Source organism: Pundamilia nyererei, unplaced genomic scaffold (assembly GCF_000239375.1).
Source record: "Pundamilia nyererei isolate P.nyererei 1_Seehausen unplaced genomic scaffold, PunNye1.0 scaffold00102, whole genome shotgun sequence".
NCBI lineage: Eukaryota > Metazoa > Chordata > Actinopteri > Cichliformes > Cichlidae > Pundamilia > Pundamilia nyererei.
Genome location: NW_005187503.1, coordinates 1463536 through 1482628, shown reverse-complemented (window position 1 = coordinate 1482628; position 19093 = coordinate 1463536). Strand labels below are relative to the sequence as shown.

The 19093-nt window shown below is 40.3% G+C and overlaps 2 protein-coding genes across 2 annotated transcripts in view; both read right to left on the bottom strand.

Moving 5' to 3' along the window:
• Window positions 1-1690: 1690 nt before the first annotated feature.
• Window positions 1691-14671, bottom strand: cers2a (ceramide synthase 2a). The gene is made up of 12 exons (XM_005740687.1): window positions 14250-14671; window positions 8649-8822; window positions 8377-8494; window positions 7925-8043; window positions 6733-6790; window positions 6038-6088; window positions 5857-5949; window positions 4937-5065; window positions 4225-4331; window positions 3356-3509; window positions 3088-3220; window positions 1691-1847 (listed from the first exon to the last, which is right to left on the bottom strand). The coding sequence occupies exons 2-12, from the start codon at window positions 8819-8821 to the stop codon at window positions 1816-1818; spliced, it is 1167 nt and encodes a 388-aa protein (XP_005740744.1). The 5' UTR covers window position 8822; window positions 14250-14671; the 3' UTR covers window positions 1691-1815.
• Window positions 14672-17115: 2444 nt separating this feature from the next.
• The window catches only part of celf3a (cugbp, Elav-like family member 3a), a 34981-nt gene continuing 33003 nt past the window's right edge, over window positions 17116-19093 (bottom strand). The window contains exon 14 of the mRNA XM_005740686.1: window positions 17116-18037. The gene's annotated coding sequence lies outside the window, so the exon portion shown is untranslated. The remainder of the gene's footprint in view (window positions 18038-19093) is intronic.

The following is a 19093-nucleotide window of genomic DNA, read 5'->3' as shown; positions in this document are numbered from 1 at the left end:
GAAGGAGGGGGAAACTTGATGGTAGAGCAAAAGGAAGAGATTTAAGCAAGAAGAGTAAGATTGTACCCAGAGGAGGGGGGGGGGGGGGGGGGGGGGGGGGGGGGGTTGGCAGCATGGAAATGAAAGCCAGAGGAGCAGAAACAGGAGATGCATTAGCAATTAAATTGCAGAGCAGGATGCGAGAGAAGGCTGGAAATTGACCCTGCCACTTTAAAATGGAGATTGTTACAGTGATGCTGCCAGTGACATGAACAGTGTCCAGGCTGTAGTGTAGGGCACGGCGGTAAAGTGATCCCACTCAATATGCAATTAGGTAAGGAGGCCTTTTAGACTGAAGCCAAAATACTGTAGGGAAGAGAGAGATGGGCGGAGGAAGAATCCAGAAGTGGTTACGTCTTAGGATCTTAAATGTTAAACTTTTAGACACTTTTTTTTTTGTTGTTTTTAGGACAACTGGGGAAAAAAAATAAAAAAAATAAAATAAAATAAAAGAACTTTTTTGGCATCATTCATCATCTTGAAAAATGTGCCAGGCGGCTGTGTGTCACCAGCACTTTGTGCCATCTGATATTGTAATAGCTCCACGGTGCCTCCGGGTCTACACCAGCAGAACCAGTGACTGATGTACAGTATTCATGCCAGACTGCATTTACTCCACCTACACAGGGCTCCTTAATGATGACCATATCATTTTGTGTTCCAAAGAAAGGATTCTCAGATCCGCACATTCAGATGAGAGAGAATGGGAATAATGACAGACTGTTATTGGGACTTTGTTTTCATGTAATACAAATAGTTTATGGAAAAGAACAAAAATGAGAAGAGAGGGAAAAAAAGGTCTGAGTAAAACTTTTAGGACTATCAGCTACTTTAACTTTTTTTAAAAGACCCCCAAAAAGCTGAAAAATGTCCAGTATGTGTACATGCCGTATAATTTGTGTCAATAACAGGCTGCACTATACATTTTTTTATGTATTTATTTAATATCTGTAAAAAGCGATATAAGTGCATAAATACAGAGAAAAGGTCATTCTGGTTGCTAGGCAACACATGGTAACATGTGGTTTTCTGAATTAGAGAGATCTTTTTTTATATATAAATGTTACATTTTTGGGAGCTGTCAGTTAGCCAGTTTCACGTAATGACAAAATAAATAAATAATAATTTTGATTTACCAAATATGTTTTTTTTTCAGTCAAACATATTTGTAAAAACACACACACACACACACACACACACACACACACACACACACACACACACACACACACACACACACACACACACACAATAAGGAATTAGAGGAGTTCACCACGGCCCCGGAGCACTAAATATATAAGAAAAACTATGTCAATTGGTCAATTAATTGTCACGTATGCAAGTAGGAACTAAAAGCACTGCTCAGGAAAAATAGAAAAACAATATATATATATATACACACACAAGCACCAATCCACCAGTCTAATCTGCCTGGGGGGCTTCTGTGCCTGGAGGCTAATTATTCCAGTTTTCTTACACTTAAGTTTTTTGTGTGAAAGAAAAACCATTCGTTCATAAAACCATTCAACGGTTAATCGTCTCCATTATCATTTACTTTAACCTCAGGTTCTACTCCATTATTACCTCAGTGTTAAAAATGCCAAAACTCTTAAGTTTAGTTTGAAATGAAAAGGAAAAAAAACCCACAGAATTGTTATCCATGTTTATCTTTATCATTCTGGTCATTATGAATTTTACATCTCAGCAGCACATAATGCAGAATAAAAACAACTGAGTAGAAGCAAAGCTTTTCAGACGGAGCCACAGGCAGCTGAGTCATCGACGGGCTTTCAGAGATCGTGGGACGTCTGTGATGAAAAAAAGGACAGAAATCACTTTTCTTTCTTCTTTTCTTTAAACAGTTACTTGAAATGATGAAGGCCTTTGCACATTACAATGAAACAGAAAATGTAAACCATACTCTGGGGTGTAATTCTTTTTCTTTTACTGAAGATTTCCATTATTTTTCTTCTTTTTACAACACAAACAAAAAATTTATTTAGAATAAATATAAAAAATTCTAAATCATACTCCAAACAAAAAGGACAATCAGCTTGAATCAAAACGCCATCGAGCCCATTTAGTCCAGTATTAATCAATGTCGATCTACAGAAGAACCCATAAAGTGCATGTTGTGATGGGAAAAACAACACTAAATGGAAATGGTACCGACTTTCAGCTGATGAAGATTCACTAAACAATTACCGATTGGCTTTTTTCGGTTACACTCAAACAAATTGCTCCCAAATTTAAACCATGGACTGGACTGAAACAAAAAAATAAAAACTGTACAAATCAAAAATAATTTTAGGCAAAAACAAAACTAAGACTTAAAATGATCTTGTGTGCGTTTGGCTTCTCAAAAGAAAAGATTTTAAGACACAAAAATCATCTGCATGAATCAGAGTGGGGTGTTTGAAACTCAGGACTTCAGTAAATGGACTTAGAGCCTGACATGGTCCACAGAAAGTCACTTCCACAATTCAGAATGGTGCTCATCACAAGGTCACTGACTTCAGTTTGGTTACTTAGAGCAAAAACAGAGGAACAAAATAATAAAGTTGGTAATAGTCAGGAGAGTGTTAACTGACCACAAGGAGGAACTACTACGGCCTCCCCTGAAAACACTTCCAGTATTAAAACATGAAGCTACAAGCAGGTGGGTTTTGGATGTGTAACTTGGTCAACAGCGCAAAATCTTGGCAAACAGCACAAAAAAAAAAAAAAAAGAACAAAGAAACACAGAAACAAAAAACAAAAACAGAAAAGGGGAGAAGACAGAGGAAACCACTCAGCTGCTCTGGTGTGAAGCACCATCATGGTTGTCTATGGCAGTCTTCCCCACATTTCATTTAGTGTAAATCAAAGATGCGCAGTCAGCTTTCAACTGGACTACCCGGGTTTAAGAAAGGAGGATGGATGTGTGTGTGTGTGTGTGTGGTGCCTGCTGCCCCCTTTCAACCTGCCGCGCTCACGTTCTTTGGCTTTCAGACCAGGGCCTGTCATTACTTGACGTGCAGACCTCACAGTCCAATCAGTCCCTCTTACTGTGGTTGTTGTTGAGGACAGTGTGGCCGTTCTGCACATGCCCGTTTCTAGACTTTTCCCTACGCTCGCAATCGCCGTCTTCATCGTCTGACTCAGTTTCCTCCTTATCGCTCCTCTCGTCCTCGACGATGTCCTGATGAGCCAAAAACAAAAACCACAAAAAACAAAAAATGAGACGGGGTAAAATTTTACAACTGGTAGTGTGAGGTGATTGTGTTACACGGCCGGTTTAATAAATTCAAGAAATGCAAAAGCGGGTGTTTCTCACATTGCCCGGCAGGAATTTGACGACCATGCGCAGGATGAGCACCGCCCAGAAGATGTGCAGGACCTGCAGCACACACATCAACCCGTTGAAGAAGTAGAAGCCGAAGAAGGGGGTGTAGAGAGTCAGCGGGTACACAAACGTCGTATGTATGATCCTGAATGAGAGGACAAAGGCAGAACAGAGAGTCCAGTCAGAGCCACCTACAGCCAGCTTCAACAGCCCATTGAGAGGAGCCAGGAGGCTCCACAATGGCTCTGTTGTTGCATTTCCAGAATAAAGTCAGAGGAAGTTTTGAACAAATTTAGGAAAATTCTACTAAATAAAGTAAACTACCCATTTACCTGCACAGTGCTGCATTAAAGTAATGCTTATTCATCACAGTACTTTTTCCCCCCTGCTTCCCACCCCAGAGGGAATTTGTGTGAATGAATCTGCCTGTTACGAACGTGTACACAGCAGCTATTGTGACACAGAGAGAGGACGCATGCTAAGAACCAGGGACAATATTGGTATGGACACCTTACACCTCCACTTGTGGGGTGGAGTCCTTTCACAGCGAGGAGGAGCAAAACATGAACATGAAGGACACCGGAACAACCTGTTAGGCCATCTCTCAAAAGCCATTTGTGCTCAGTGACGTAATTTACCACAGTGCCCAAAAGAAAACACTGGAAAATTCCCATCATGATAATGAAGATGCTTGGTATCCGTGCAACAGCGCATTTCTCTAATGGCTTTAAAAGTTTTTGGTTAACCTCTGAGGCACAAAGGAATTACACAGATGATGCACTGTATCCTGTAACTGTATCCTTTACCATTTCTAACAATGGAAAACATTTATTTGTATTTATACTCTTTTTATTTTTTACCAGAAGGGGAGGATTATGAGGCGGGTGACAATGAAAACTGCAGCAAACATGGTGAAGATGAAGTTGCAGGTCCTCCTCCAGCCTGCATAGTTGAACATCTTGGCAGACTTTAAAGAGAGAAAGCATTCATTCATTTTAAAGTCACAATTATTCATTCTCATAGCTTTGTATGATAGTAGTGCATTGCTATAAATGTTTTTGCATTATGGATATAAAATCTCAAAAAAGGGACACGGGTTGGAAAATAGTATTAGCTAGAAACTATGTGTAGCACATCAGTTTCTCTGTATTCAAACTGTCAAACTGCATTGTCTCTTTAAAATTAATAAATAAAAACAGAAAGAAAGAAACTGAAATATGGAGACACAGATAGTGAAAATGGAGTGATGAGACAGGTAAACTGAAAGAAAGAGACAATAGAAAAAAAAAAAAGATGGACAGACAGAAAAGTAAAGAAAGAAAAGAGCTGCAGAGAGATGACAGAAAGAAAAATGGACCGATAGAGGTAGAGAGGGGTAGATAGAGAGAGATGAGAGTTAGCTCTTCATGCATTTTCCTCTAGAGGGCAGGCAGTCAATGCTCTTAAGATTAGCATGGAGGTACTCTGCAGTGTTTGTAGGTATCAAGGCAGAGGGCTGCTTGATACCTGCTGTGTGATTACATACATTCATTTTGTACCATTTTCTGCCATGTTAGCAGGTTGTCGTCATACCTCCATTAAATAGTCAGCGGCATCGTGAACCAACATGATCAAAGTCCCTGCCCGGATGTAGTTGACCAACCAAGAAAAACTGATGAGGGCGATGGTGGCCACATGGTGAACTATCTGTTCTTTGAAATCCTGGCGAAAAGACAGAAACGGATGATGCAAGAACTGAAATCCACCAGATTTAGTCACTTATTGATCAAGCTGTAAAGATAGGTCACCAATCGACCGCATTTGTCTGGTAGATGCAACTTTTACAAATCATTAACTTCTTGCACGCAGAGGATTGTAGAACTTCAGCGGTATAAAAAGAAACTAAATACACGTTCAAAAGAATTAGAAACAAAGAAAGAAAAGAAAAACTCAACTGAAAGTTACAAAACAAATCTTCAAATCGGAAGCTGATTGCAGCTCTGATGCTTCCCAGATAAGCCTAAAAAAAAAAAAATCCTACATTTCGGTTTAAAAGATAAGTTCCTTGAACTTGTGAACCAGCGTTACAACACAGGCCGTGGCACAGAGGCCTCACAGTTTGCTTACAACATGCAAACCTTTGGACAAAATGGTAAATCAGTCTCTCCACAGTGAGATTTCCACAGAGCTCTGGTCACACATTAACTCAGAGACGCTAAAAAGCCAACAGCATCCAACCAAAGGAGCAGCTCCGTTTGTTGTTCACTCACTATGACTTTAGCAAAGAGACGATAAAGTGGAACCATTCACCATCGATAACGCCGTTCTGAATGCAGAAAGCACCACTCGATACAATAAAGTCAGGACTTGAGGAGAAAATCAATATCCAAACCTCAAAATACATTCTCAGTGTCATACGCACTCACTGGGTGAATTCTCTGGATGGAGGGTTGCTGAGGGGTTTTATAGGTTAGACATCTAACAGAGCTTAAAGACAAAACAGTATCGCTTACTTTTCGCTTGACATCTGACGCTACGCTGAAAAGCAGTGAGATGTAGAAGCCTAGTTCGATCATGTAGTACCAGTACTGTGAAGGCAGCAGCGGCTGGGAGAGTAGAGGAAGAAGAGTTATTTTAGCCATTGCTCAGGTCATTATTTGAATGAAAGCAAGGCCACAGAGCAGTTTTAAATACCATTTTTGGGAAGTTCTCCCATATCAGCTTCACATCGTAGAACCATGGTTTCTGAGAGGAGAGACACAATCAGCGTATTAGTGATGGTTTAAGTGTTCAACACAACAGCTCGAGCACTCTAATACACAAATGACAAGCATTACAAGCACAGCATCCCACAGCGTGCAGACACAGTTCAGTTTCTGTCTTTCTGTGTAGCAAAGAGACTTTCTATTTCACCAAAGAACAGAACAAATGTTTTCACTCAGCACAAAGGTGTTTCTAGTCATGACGCAGATGTTACATATCCAAACTTGAAGTGAAGTTTCACCTTGCGTTACCCACACAAATACAGTCACCAGAGTGTTTCTGGAATCCCCCTATTATTTGCCCGTAAAAGCCAAAGTGAAGAGGACGACGATGACTGACAGCTGGAATCAAGTTACAATTCAAACCTTACCATGAGCTTCTATGATTTTACTCGCTTTACATGTTTACTCTCCTTTTTTTTTTTTTCTGTCTCTGTACAAAAAACAGCTCCAGCTGAACACAAATAACTTTAATTAGCTGGTCAGTTCTGTGGCTGAATCTCAGGAGACGCACTGTAGGAAACAATCTTCAACTTGCAGAAATGCATTTACTTCTATTAACCTTTGCATAGTCGTTGTTTGCAGAGAAACTTTGCTTTGTGCAAACATTTCTGACAGTATACTCACATCAATTAGGACTGCCAGGCCAGCAAAGAAAGCAAGAAGGTAAAAGGTAAATCTCCAACTGGAAGAGAGCGCACAACAATCTCAGAAATGTAGTTCTGGTAAAGCGTGACTTCATCATACAATATCGTAACACTGGCATGACACATGCAAAAAACACCAAGACATGTTCCTACTGTGCTAATGTTGCTTCTGAAGTGATCCCATTTTATTTTTTACATATAGTTTACATATAAACTAGAAAACCCCATTCCACTACTGCCTGGAAACACCTGGTTTACATTCAGTGTTTTTTTTAAAATCTGGCATCTATCATTTTTCTGCTTGCAGTCAGTATCCTCTCTGCAATATGGGCGGTTTTGCAACAGCATTTAAAAAATGTCCTGCTCCCTTTTTTGTGGGTGTGTCTGGGTTAAAATCCAAGGTACTCATGATAAAACAGTCATCTGTGTACAATGGATAAGTGATGGATAATATAAACAAAACATTTTTTATTGTTGTCGTAGTGGCAGCTCATACAAAAAGCTTTGCAAGGTTACATCCAATGAGCCACTCCTTACTGTCTGACACAAGTCCATTTTAAGACAGTTGACTGGGCCATTTCTAGATGTGCAACATGTTGGATGTTTCAGCATGCATGCAGCATGCCATCTTTCAGCTCCATGTTTTTATTCTTAGACTCTACTATACCAGCATTGCACGACTGACAGTTCAGAATAATGCTTAGTTATCTTTTACTAGGCTATTGTGCAGTCCAGCATTCATCCTCTGTGTAAAACAAGTTCCTCGTCCTTTAAGGCCGCTTTCTTCTGATTGGCTGACTCTCACAAACAGAAGATTTGAACAGCACGTGGGTGGGACTGCTCACAGCCACAGCCGTGTGTCTCAGATGACTATACTAAGAATATCCTTTCTCTGACGTCATTATATACATGTGCTGACGTCATTATATGAAACTTTTGCCACGTTAAATAGAAGTATCAACCATAGTGACAGCAGATAGAGCTGCTTTATGGTCTTTTAACGATGCATAAAAAAGAAAAATGCATTAAAATAAATGCTATTAAAAGCCTCCTTCACGTGGCTTTACTGTCATGGGGACCTGTATTCTCACCAAAGCAAATTATTATTATAACATGATACTTTGAAGCTGAAGTGTCAGATTTGGTAGAAGGATATGAAATTGTTATTTTACCTTGCTTCCCTAAATTTTTTGAGCTTGCTGGGTCGGTCCTGGTTCCTCCGGCGCCTGAACCACCTCTGGACCTGTCGCACTGAACACCCTGTCTGTTTGCTTAAACTCTCAATGGAGCTCTGACATGACAAGCAGAACAAAGAAGAGAGTCAGCGCTGTATTTATAGTTGCAATGATGTCAGTCACATGTCTCATAAAGTGTATAATACATTTCTTTTACTAGAAGTCTTTAAATATGTTAATTTCATAGGTGACTTTGGGCATTTTAACATGGGAGTTTATAGCAATTTCAGCAGCCATCTGATACTTCTGTACCGGCTCGATGACACTGCTTGGGCCAACCACATTAGATTTAAATAAATCTATCGTGGTCTCTTCTATTTAAACCTTAAACACTAAAATCTTGCATAGAGTACGAATTAAACACCTGTGACGTATGCAAACACAGGTACCTGTTTGGGATGCTTTGATGTGCTGCAGAAATAGGACTCCAGGACTGGATTTGGAGGAGCACGAACACGCTGCTTGTCACTCACTCCCAGAAGAGAGGCCAGAGGAATCGCGACAGTCCTAGGGGAAGAGGAGGAGAAGGGGTACACTTAGGTAGAAAATGAGGCTTACACATCATTTCATATTTGTCAGAAAGAAACATGCAAACCAGGCAGACAGGTGTAGATTAATAGGCAAATAACAGCGTGGGACACAAGTGTTAGAGAAAACTCACTGCTCAAATATCTGCCTGATGATGAGGAAGCAGAAAGCGATGGGTATAGTAGCCCAGAGGTCCTGAGGTTTAGGGAACACTTTGCCATCGTGATCCGTCAAGTCAGCCCAGCCGTGGCCTTCGGGAAACCAAATCCAGTCCGCCCATATCAGTTCACTCAGCCGAGACAGCATCCTATAGACAAAACACAGAGAGAGGAGTCTGCATGTTATGGAAGGAAATTAAGACAAGTATTAAAAAGAATATTTTGTCTGCTTGGTGATCTCCTTCTAGATTTTCTATCAGATAAACCCAGCAACTAACTCAGCCGTGACCGTATCCTGAGAGGAAGCTCTGCAAACTGAAAGCTGAGAGTAATTAGTATTGATTGGAAGTTATTAATCTAACCAAGCGTCTCCAACACACACCATCTCTTACACTTCCTGCTCTAGATAAATGGGAGTACTGAAGGCAGTATTGTTGTGTGTGTTTTCCAGCACACACAACAATATTTAAAAAACAAATACATAAACTGTCTGGGTCAGCATGAAAAAACAAAAAGAAAAACAGGTACCATCTCCAGCAGTTGCCATGCTGGATGTCTGACAGCAAAGTCTTATCCGCAGATTAACGCAAAATGCTGCGGCGCCCAAGCTCAGCTGCCATTATGTGTTTAATTAAGTAAGTACTCACTGATTAATGACATACTGTTTATCTGAATGGCAGACAGGAAATTGCACAACAGCGTGTACTAATAATCTCTTAAGCGAGACAACATGATATTCACCATTTGTGGTGTTTATTCATTTCCACTGTAACTTCTAGAGAAAAGAGAACTACACAACTGCTCTGACAAGCTCAGTTAACACAATGATTACGGTGGATTTCATCATACACATGTTAAACAAAGCAATTACAGAAGTCAGGGCAACTTTATTTTATACAACTTTCTAACTATGGGGTTAGCCTCTAAGACAATCTGATGAGGAAATGTATAAAAGGATATGCATTGCATGAATTCTAAATGTTGCTTTTCAATGCCTGAGACATCAAATTAATAATAATAATAATAAAATTAATAATAATATAGGAGGGTCACATTGAACACTCCTATTTTAAAAGGGATGGCTGCAGTTTCTCACATTCCCCTGTGATCAGGGTCATGACTGTTCGTTCTATTTCACAGCAACCTGTCCTGCAAAGGTAGTGCAAAGTTTACTACGTTACAGGAAAGGAGTCTTTCCCGTCTTTCGTATTCCTTAGACTTGTTCATGCCCTTGCTACAGTATTGTTTTGTCTCTTTGTGCTGTTGGAAAACTGATATACTCAATCACAATGATAGCAATGGTAAAAGAAAAAGAAAGGGGGGAGGGGATGGCAGATGTTGCTTATATGCTAAAAATGGATCATTTTAGCTTGATGTTAGATCATTGCCAGGCAAGGTGATGACATATTAATAAACCATATATAATTAAACTTTTGTGGCTTTAATTTAGATTATGCCGTTTTGAAAATACAACAGCAGAATGCTCTTCTTCTGCACTAAAGGGACATAAATGCTAAAAAGGGTCATTTTAGCCTGTTGCTAAGTGATTACAGGCACCATGATGACATTGCAATATATGATATATATGTAAGAGCCTGCGTTTGCTTATTCAGATGGCCTAGGAGTAGTTTGCAGTCGCACATGCACGCACGCACACACTAGACTTTCCTTGCCCCTTGTATTTTTATTTTACTAATTTTTTTACAGCTCCTTTGCCATCCAGCCACTGGTTATGTTGTACTCCGATTTATAGTCAGCTGAATGTACCAAAGGCACTGATCTTTTGGAGGTTGTTTTCATCTACTGTCCTGGTCTTTTCTCCTCTTCTTATCCACAGGAAACCTGTGGGGACCACACTTTGGAGCACAACCAGATTACATCACTGACCCAGCATGCACCTAACGCACAAAGTAATGGTGGCGTTTGTAGGTCATAACATGTTAGGATGTTTATGAAGCAGTATTTTGTTGTGTTTTTAGCCAAAGAACTACCGTACAGAATTTTTTTATGTAACTGCATAAAGGCATTAAAGAATCTTCTAATCTTCTTCCAAAGACAATGATGTGACCAGGGAAACCAGTGCTGTCATGAACCAGGTTTCGAGTGAAATCTGGATTGAGATGTCTTAAATTTCGAACTTTTGATTTTAATTTTTGGACCAAAAACAAGGAGCAGAGTCAGAAACCTAAAGAGCAGTATGACTGCTTTGTTATTAGAGTGTGCAAACAGCAACATAATCTGCAGTCAAACAAACTGCATGATCTCAGCGTAGTTACAGGCAAAACCTCAAAGGAGGTTTAGTCACCTATGGATTCGGGCCATTTGAGTCGGAACATTGCTTTACTGCTTCACCTTTGTTACTGCAGACAGTGTTTTGTGACAGTGTGAGCAACTTTCTGTTGCTAAAAATTGAAGAGGAAAATCCAGCTTTATGTGTGTGTGGACTTTAACCTGCTTCGAATCTGCTCGGTCAGCCTTAATTTGGCTTCAGTGGGACGGCTGTTTCAGAGATACAGCGACTCATCTGGAAACAGCCGCAGTCAAATATCAACTATCTTGTTTGTTAGAGTTACTCAGGTTGATTTGAGTCAACCTGTTTCCTGTTGTTTGTCAACTCTCATGCCTCAGTGAGAAACCCTTTTCTGAAAGTGTCCACAATGTTGCTTAGCTGACTGCAGATCAGGTTAAGTCTTTTGAACTTTACAAAAGGAGAATGGGTTCTCTATAAAACATTATAGATATGTTAATGAGTGCAGGTTTATTCAGTCCTGAGTGATTTATGGAATTTGGGTGAACATGCAGAAGGACTTGCTGTCTAACACGGGGAACTGGAAACCGACCCGCTCAGGCTTTGAGGTACACATTTGTACCTGTAGTTGGTCCAAACTAAACCAGCAACATTTAATAGCAAGTAAAAAAATGCAGCGATAACATGCAATAAAATTCCAGAGGCCTAAGAGTTTATAGGTAAGTGACAGCAGCACCTGCCTTTTTTACAGCAGCAGTATCTGCTCTGATGGTGTAACGTTTCCTCAAAGTCTTCCTGACTGGAGATCAATAGTTGGCGGACGAACACCAGTAGAACTTACATGATATATGATAGATAAAGGATATATTTTCCTACTCTCTTAATAACTGCAACTGTTATAAGGGCGATCGCGGCTCAAGAGTTGGGAGTTCGCCTTGTAATCGGAAGGTTGCCGGTTCGAGCCCCGGCTTGGACAGTCTCGGTCGTTGTGTCCTTGGGCAAGACACTTCACCCGTTGCCTACTGGTGGTGGTCAGAGGGCCCGGTGGCGCCAGTGTCCGGCAGCCTCGCCTCTGTCAGTGCGCCCCAGGGTGGCTGTGGCTACAATGTAGCTTGTCATCACCAGTGTGTGAATGTGTGTGTGAATGGGTGGATGACTGGATATGTAAAGCGCTTTGGGGTCCTTAGGGACTAGAAAAAGCGCTATATAAATACAGGCCATTTACCATAACTGTTCAATACTTTGAATTTAAGAGTTAGACAACTGTAAATGTAACTGGTGCCACTTTAATCGTTTTTATTTTGTGAGTTAAGAAATGGTTGACCTTAAATTAAGAATCACCTAAAATAAATACTGTACAGATCTTGCTGAATCAATTCCTGTACAACCAACTCATTTTAAGGCGGACCTAATATGCTAAAGTGTTTTACCGCAGACTTCTAGGTTTCTTGCATGATATCATGCATCACTGCTCAAACGTTGTCCAATATATTAGACACAACCACCTGTTGCTAAGCAAAAATTTCTATTACCCAAAACTGGCCACTGCCTTGAAGTGGTTCCCAAAAGTTGCTGGTTGTTGCTGGTTGAAATCGTTTGCAAAGAAGGTGCTGCACTAAAAACTCCTTGCGATTGCTTTGGTTGCTAGCAGATTTGCCAGGTTGCCTGTGATTTCTGATGTTTGTCCGCAAATCCTCACCAACTACTAGTAGTACAACTTGGAAAAGTGCAACACAAATGAAAATCAAGGAGCCCTGACTACAAAGTAAAAGTTGTGCCTTGGCGCTCGCCAAGCCAATATGTTGGCAGCTTTTACTTTGAAGGAAAAGAGTCTCCATTTCCAGTTTGTGTCACACCTTTTCACTACTGCTCAGAGGATAGCTGGAAATTGTAGACAAGTCCATCACTTGCATTCAAAGAACGATCACAGCAATCAACCAATGAATCCAATTACAAGATGTTTTTTGCCAACAAGTTGGGAATATATATTTTTTCCTTAGCAACAGGTGGCTGCCAGTGGGTCACTGACCAGTCTATAGGCTTGTTTGACTACTGGCTCGATCATATTAATATTTTCCACCCACTTACGACAGGTTGTTGCCAGTCCCCTGTGTGACTGGGGAATCATTCATTTCATCCTACACAGTTGCTATCAGTGAGCTTCTGGTAGAATGAAGGTCTAAGGATTTTTCACAGTGACTTTTTTTAATACTCTCAACATGTATAATCCATTGGTGGCCAACTAAAAGTATGCAGGTCTAAGGCTCTTGTGCACCGGCTTTTATTTTTCTGACCTGGAAGCTGCATCCATCTTTTATAGCATCTGTGGTTGACATACTGTTAGGTCAAAGAGTCTGTGTCACCTTACTTTACAGAAGTGGCTCTACCCACCAGCTTCCCAAACTTTGTTTACCAAAGACAAGCCAATCAGAGGAAAGCTAGCTTTACAAATTGGTTTCAGATTATGAATAGAGAGAGCTGCACCAAAGCCTAGTATAAGATGAATAAAGATTATTTTGAATTTGAATCAGGCCTGCAAAGCTACCCTAGTAGCACACAAGAATTGAAAGCTGGAGCTAAAAAGTGAGGTTCATACGTCCTCTGTAAAGTTTTCCAGTTAGTGTGTGACACCATCTACGCTGTTTGCGTAAGCGTGTGCAGGGAGTGGCTGCATGAGATTAAGCGTGGTGCAAGCGGGGAGTCTCCCGGACATAGCGGAACAGCCTGTCTGACTCACTGAGATGGAGCCTTGAATAAGTTTCCCGAACAACTACTCTTAACTCTCTTATCGGAGAGTGCCACTTATAATACTCAGCCTGATGAGAGTTCTACAAAAGAGTAAGATAAACCAGGCTAACCTCCCCTGAGTGTTTACGTTAGAAAACTTTTCTTTTGCGGACACTTAAATTGCACGCTCAGAGATATAAATGGCCGTTTATCTTTAGCAAACAACTTCCTAACGGCGGCTGTTTGCGGTTTGCACACTTTCATGACCTTCTTTTTTTTTAATCGCGGTGTTCCCACAAAACAAACACAACCGACATTCGGGACAAGTAAAGGCCTGCTAGCTTAAAGTGTGAGAGCTACTTGAACGTCCCCCTAACTGGTGAACCGGAGACGGCGTGTGTCAGCTAAGTTTCATGGGTATCTTCCCCCGCCCGGCTGAAACTTCACGTAAATGCTCCAGGGAGGGCGACTCTCCTGTTTCTGTCTAAAAATAGCAGAAATGAAAAACAGTGTGTGCGTCCGAGATTAAGTGTAAAGGAATTAAAGTTTTGAGGGAGCTTTGTACGGTCTTAACCGCATCGTGTAACGGTGCCGTACTCACCTCTCTCCGCTGTTTGTAGTAAGCAGGTAGTCCTAAAATGTATGGCGGCGGCTCTGATGCTGCCGCTGCTGCTTCTGCTTCTGCTCGCCCTCTGTTCCTGTAGCAGCTGACGAGATTTCAGCTAGTTCTCGCCATTAAAGTCGCTCCAACTTGACCGCTCAGTGAGCTGTAATCTACTCTTTCCTCCAACCACAAGTTCGCCACATTCTCAGTCAAGAAAAAACACAAAAGCCCGTGTCGCACTTTTCTTCCTAAACTCTCTCCTGAGGTCGTGATTTTAGCTGGATCCAAAGAGGATGTCAATAACTTTTGTGTTTTTTTTCCCCCCTCCCCGTTTCATCAAAGTAGTCTAAAGCTGTTTCCGCTGAACTGCCGGGTTGTGTAATTGGTTGGATATGGTAGATATCAAGTAAAAAGAGGATGAGACGGGGGAAGGCTATTTAAAGTGACGTTAGCCTAGTCTACATCTATGAGGAGTGTTTAGTGCCACACGAGGCGGAAACGCGCCTCTTTTTAGTAGTAGAGTCATTTAGACACAGGCATTCAGCTTTAATGTTTTCTAAATACGAATTACTTGTTTTCAGAAATGCATCTATCTATATTTTTAATAGGGATACACATGAAATAAAAGAAAATTGCTGTAGAAATCAGGTAAAAGGTAGCTATGCAAGAGCCTGTATGTTGTTTTGTATTTCAGGTGGTGAAACAATCATACTCATAGTTTTAGCACCTGTATATACACTCACCAGCTACATTTTTTGGTGCACCTTTTTAATTTTACTCGAGATGGCGTGTTGAAGTTCAAACTGAGCATCAGAATAAGAGAGAATAGGGGATTTATGTGATTTTGAATGTGGGATGGTTGTTTGTGCATACTAGGCTGGTATGAATGTTTCAGGAGCTGGTGAGCTGGTGGAAATGTTTTCACACAACCATCTCTACTTTACAGAGAATAGCCTGAAAAGGAGAAAATTTTCATTGAGTGCCAGTTCTCCAGGTAAAAACACCTTTTTGATTTCAGTGGTCAGAGGAGAATGAGGCAACAGTAACGCCAAGGCATGCAGAACTACTTCTCTGAATGCACAACACGCTGAACCTTGAAGCAGATGGACTACAGCAGCAGAAGACCAGGACACTGAAGCCTCACAAAAATTGGATACTATAACATTGGAAGACGTTGCCTGGTCGGATAAGACTTAATTTCTGCTTCCACATTCAGATCGTGGCATCATAATTTGGTGTAAATAACAGGAAAGCATGGACCTATCCTGCCTTGTATCAGTGATGGTGGTGGTGTAATTTTGCAGATATTATCGTGGCACACTTTGGGCCTCTTAGTATCAACTGAGCATGGTGCCAATGTCACAGCCAACCATGTCCATACCTTTATGAGCACAGTGTACCCATCCTCTGATGGCTGTCTCCAGAATTAAACACACCCTCTCACAAAGCTCAAATAATCTCAAACTGGTTTCTTGAGCACGCCTGTACTCGAATGTCCTCCAAAGTCACCATAGGTCAGTGTAATGGAGCACCGTGTCCATGAGTCTCATCACGGATATGCAACTGAAAAATCTACAGCAACTGTGTGATGTCCTTAAAATCTTTGAGAAATGTTTCCAGCACCTTGTTGAATCTGTGCTGTGAAGAGAAGCGCTGAAGACAAAAAGGGGTTCCAACCCACTACTTTATATTATTAGATCATAATAACACGTATCACTTTAATGTGACCTGAGGATTCCCTCGAATCGATAGCTTCCCAGTTTCACACACAGCACGCTCTGCTTAGCAGTGTTTTAGTTGCGACCAGTGCTGCAGCAGACTTCAGTTCAGGTGGAAGTGCTTAATTTTAGTTTGTCGCAGCTGCAAAAATGAAAGAAATTTGTTTTGTTTTTTTAATCTCTACAAAACTAATACTGCTGATTCTGAACTGGCTAGTTTCCATTAACAGTGGTGCTTCAGCTCACTCTGCTGGTGATACCTGGTTACATAATTTTTTTATGTACGCTACATTAATATAATGTTTAAAAGGAAGTAAGATTAATTTTTACATTAGGTGTTTTTCACAAGCTTCTTAGCAGACAAGTTCATTATTTGCTGCCTTTAGGTCATGTTCAGACAGGCGATAGCACCAGCTGAGTGCTTCTGTAAAGATCTCTAGTAGATAAAGAGTTTTCTGTCCTCAGAACTCACAACCGGAAAGCTACACACCCCAAACAAATGTGCACTTACCTCTACATACTTATGTGCCGTCTTTCTACTCAGACATTAGCCATTTCCCCCCTCAACGTTAAACTTTTCTCCAGCTTTTTTCTACTTCTCGTCTTTGTGGCATTAATACCTCCTCATAAATCGAAGCATGCCAGAGGGCTAAGGCATGTTTAGACTGATCAGACCAAACCCAAAAGGCTGTGCCAGACAGACTCGGTGCATACCCCAGCTGTGGTTAAACACACACCTCAGCCTCCTCCCTTGTCTTCATAACTGAGCTGAATATTTATGCATGCACAGTCATCAGAAATCACGCTGCCAAAAGTGGCCCGACAAAATTATGTGCATTAAATCTGGGCATTATGTTAATCATGTATATAAATGTGCTTCATTTACCAGTGACGGTCCATTCAAGCAGCCCTACAAGGAAATTAAATGAATGGAAAACTTCCTTTGAGTAGTTTTCAGTCAGTTAGGTCCACAGTGGAGCCACCAAACCTCTGGAGGATTACAGATATTTTTCACTTTCAATTCTTCTTTAGGCCTTTAGAGAGCAGCAAACCTCCCAGAATAACCCATTCACGATCATACGCCCAAACTTGATTTGATTAGTCTCACAGGGGAAAAAAGGAAAAAAAGAGCTCACACTGTGACATTTCTTCTAAATTGTACTTTATTTTCTTTTAAAGACATATGTTTTAAAACAGCGATTGTAGAGAATAAATAAAGAAACGTTTTTTTCCACTTCCATAGGTACATTTATGTAATTAAAAACTCTATAATAGCAGTAGTGTTCATCATCATGAAGACCACAGGAATCCTGTTTTTTTTCTTCTTTCTTCTTCTTCTTCTTAAATTAAAAAAGAAATTGTCACATGTCCCCCGCCGTCAAATTGATTACCAAATAAATTAAAACGTAAAAAATCAAGATAGAAAAATTCCCAGCCCTTCCTTCCGCTTTGTTAATTTTTAAAAGTTGTGGCAGCAGAGAATGTTAACTGGTGAAGTTTTAGAGTCCTCCTTTTTTTTTTTTTTTTTTAAACCAAAGTATTTACAGTGAGAGGAAATCCATTTCTCTTCCAGCTTAAGTACCCCCATTGTTTTTAAATTTACATATAAATAATAAAACTAACTCTACATAACAATATTACCAATGGTAATCATACAGAGTAGTATTTTCTTTTGCCTCCGACTGTGTAGACTGGCCTTCTGTTAACGCCGCAGACCACAAATCACACTATACAGTAGAACCCTGTTCAGTAGAATAACATCAGTGATATGCTTTTTCTTAACATGTATATCTTGTTGCCAACAATAGATATGTACATATATAAATGAATCCAGCTGTGGAATGATAGGAACTCGGGAGCACTTCTCATATTGCGGATGCTGATTCAGTCGATGCGTTTGTTGCTGATATTACTGCTGCTGCTGCTGCTGCTGCTGCTGTTTGTTTTTGTAAAGCGCATACACGTGATACTGCTTTATGTGAAGTGTTGCTCCTGTGCTATACGGTTGGTCAAACAACCAAAAAAGGCTGGGACATCCCAAGTGGTTTTTCTTGATTGAACACTTTCCTGGGAGGTGAAGAAGGAACAGAGGAAGAAGAAAAGGAAAGAGGAAAAAAACAAACCAAAGTATGAGTATTATTTTTAGATCAAATCGCAGAAATCAAACACAGAAGTTTAAGACTTTGGAAGTGGTGTCTGCATTACACACTGCTTGCACTGATGCCTCAGGGGGAGTCTGAGTAATCAACTAGTGTCCATGCAGCTGGAATAGGGACAGTCACACTGCCGCAAGTGTATGCACGCTCTTAGAAAATTGTCTGTCGTCTTTTATTGCAGGCAACTTAATTCAGAACATGCACAGTAAGAATTCTGGTGGGGATCAACTCTTTAAATTTTAGATAAAACAAATAAGATATATATTTCATCAGAGGGGCATTCACAAAAAGAAGTATTTAATTAAACTGCAGTTTCTCAGGAAAACTCATTTTTGCATCACAAATTCATATTTTCTAAGCAAACTGCTGCAAACACAACATCTGCAGGTATGAGAATCTATTTATTACCTTCTGAGACCTTTTCCTTTATGCTTCGTTTATCTAAATTTGAGAGAAATTGTGCAGTAGGGCAGTACATGAATGAATATGAGTCTCCTGCTCTCAATCATAAAGGCTATGCGAAGCCTAGCTCTAATTAAATACAGCAGAATTTCAAAGATATTAACTACGTCAGTGAATTTAAGTGAAGTATGTATAAAACTGTGCACAAATACTGTGGGGTGTTTTACATTTGATACATTGTAGCTATTAAAAACACAAAGACAGCGCAGAGGATTAGAGGGGAAGAAGGGGAAACTGTGTCAATGGCTGTTTAAAGTGACTTTTTTTTTTTAAAATGGAGTGGAATAAAACTTTATTAAAATTTACTGATTGTTTCTGGGGACTAGAAAAATTCTGTCAGCAACATTTTTTTTAACTCTCCTGAAAATTCACTTTCGGATTTTTCAGCAGTTTCAGACTTCTTACAGCACGATAAATGATTTTTTTCTTACTTTTGACTTTATGACCTGCAGATGCTCTGATTGTTGTTTTGGTTTGGATAAGAGGTGGACTTTTTTTTGGGGGG

What these genes read in the sequence shown, in the direction of transcription:
- cers2a (XM_005740687.1), bottom strand. Translation starts at nt 8,821, where the DNA reads ATGCTGTCTCGGCTGAGTGAACTGATATGGGCGGACTGGATTTGGTTT. An exon ending in CATCAAAGCATCCCAAACAG is followed by an intron (nt 8,044 to 8,376) that starts GTACCTGTGTTT and finishes TTGTCATGTCAG; the next exon opens with AGCTCCATTGAGAGTTTAAG. An exon ending in GGGAGAACTTCCCAAAAATG is followed by an intron (nt 5,950 to 6,037) that starts GTATTTAAAACT and finishes CTACTCTCCCAG; the next exon opens with CCGCTGCTGCCTTCACAGTA.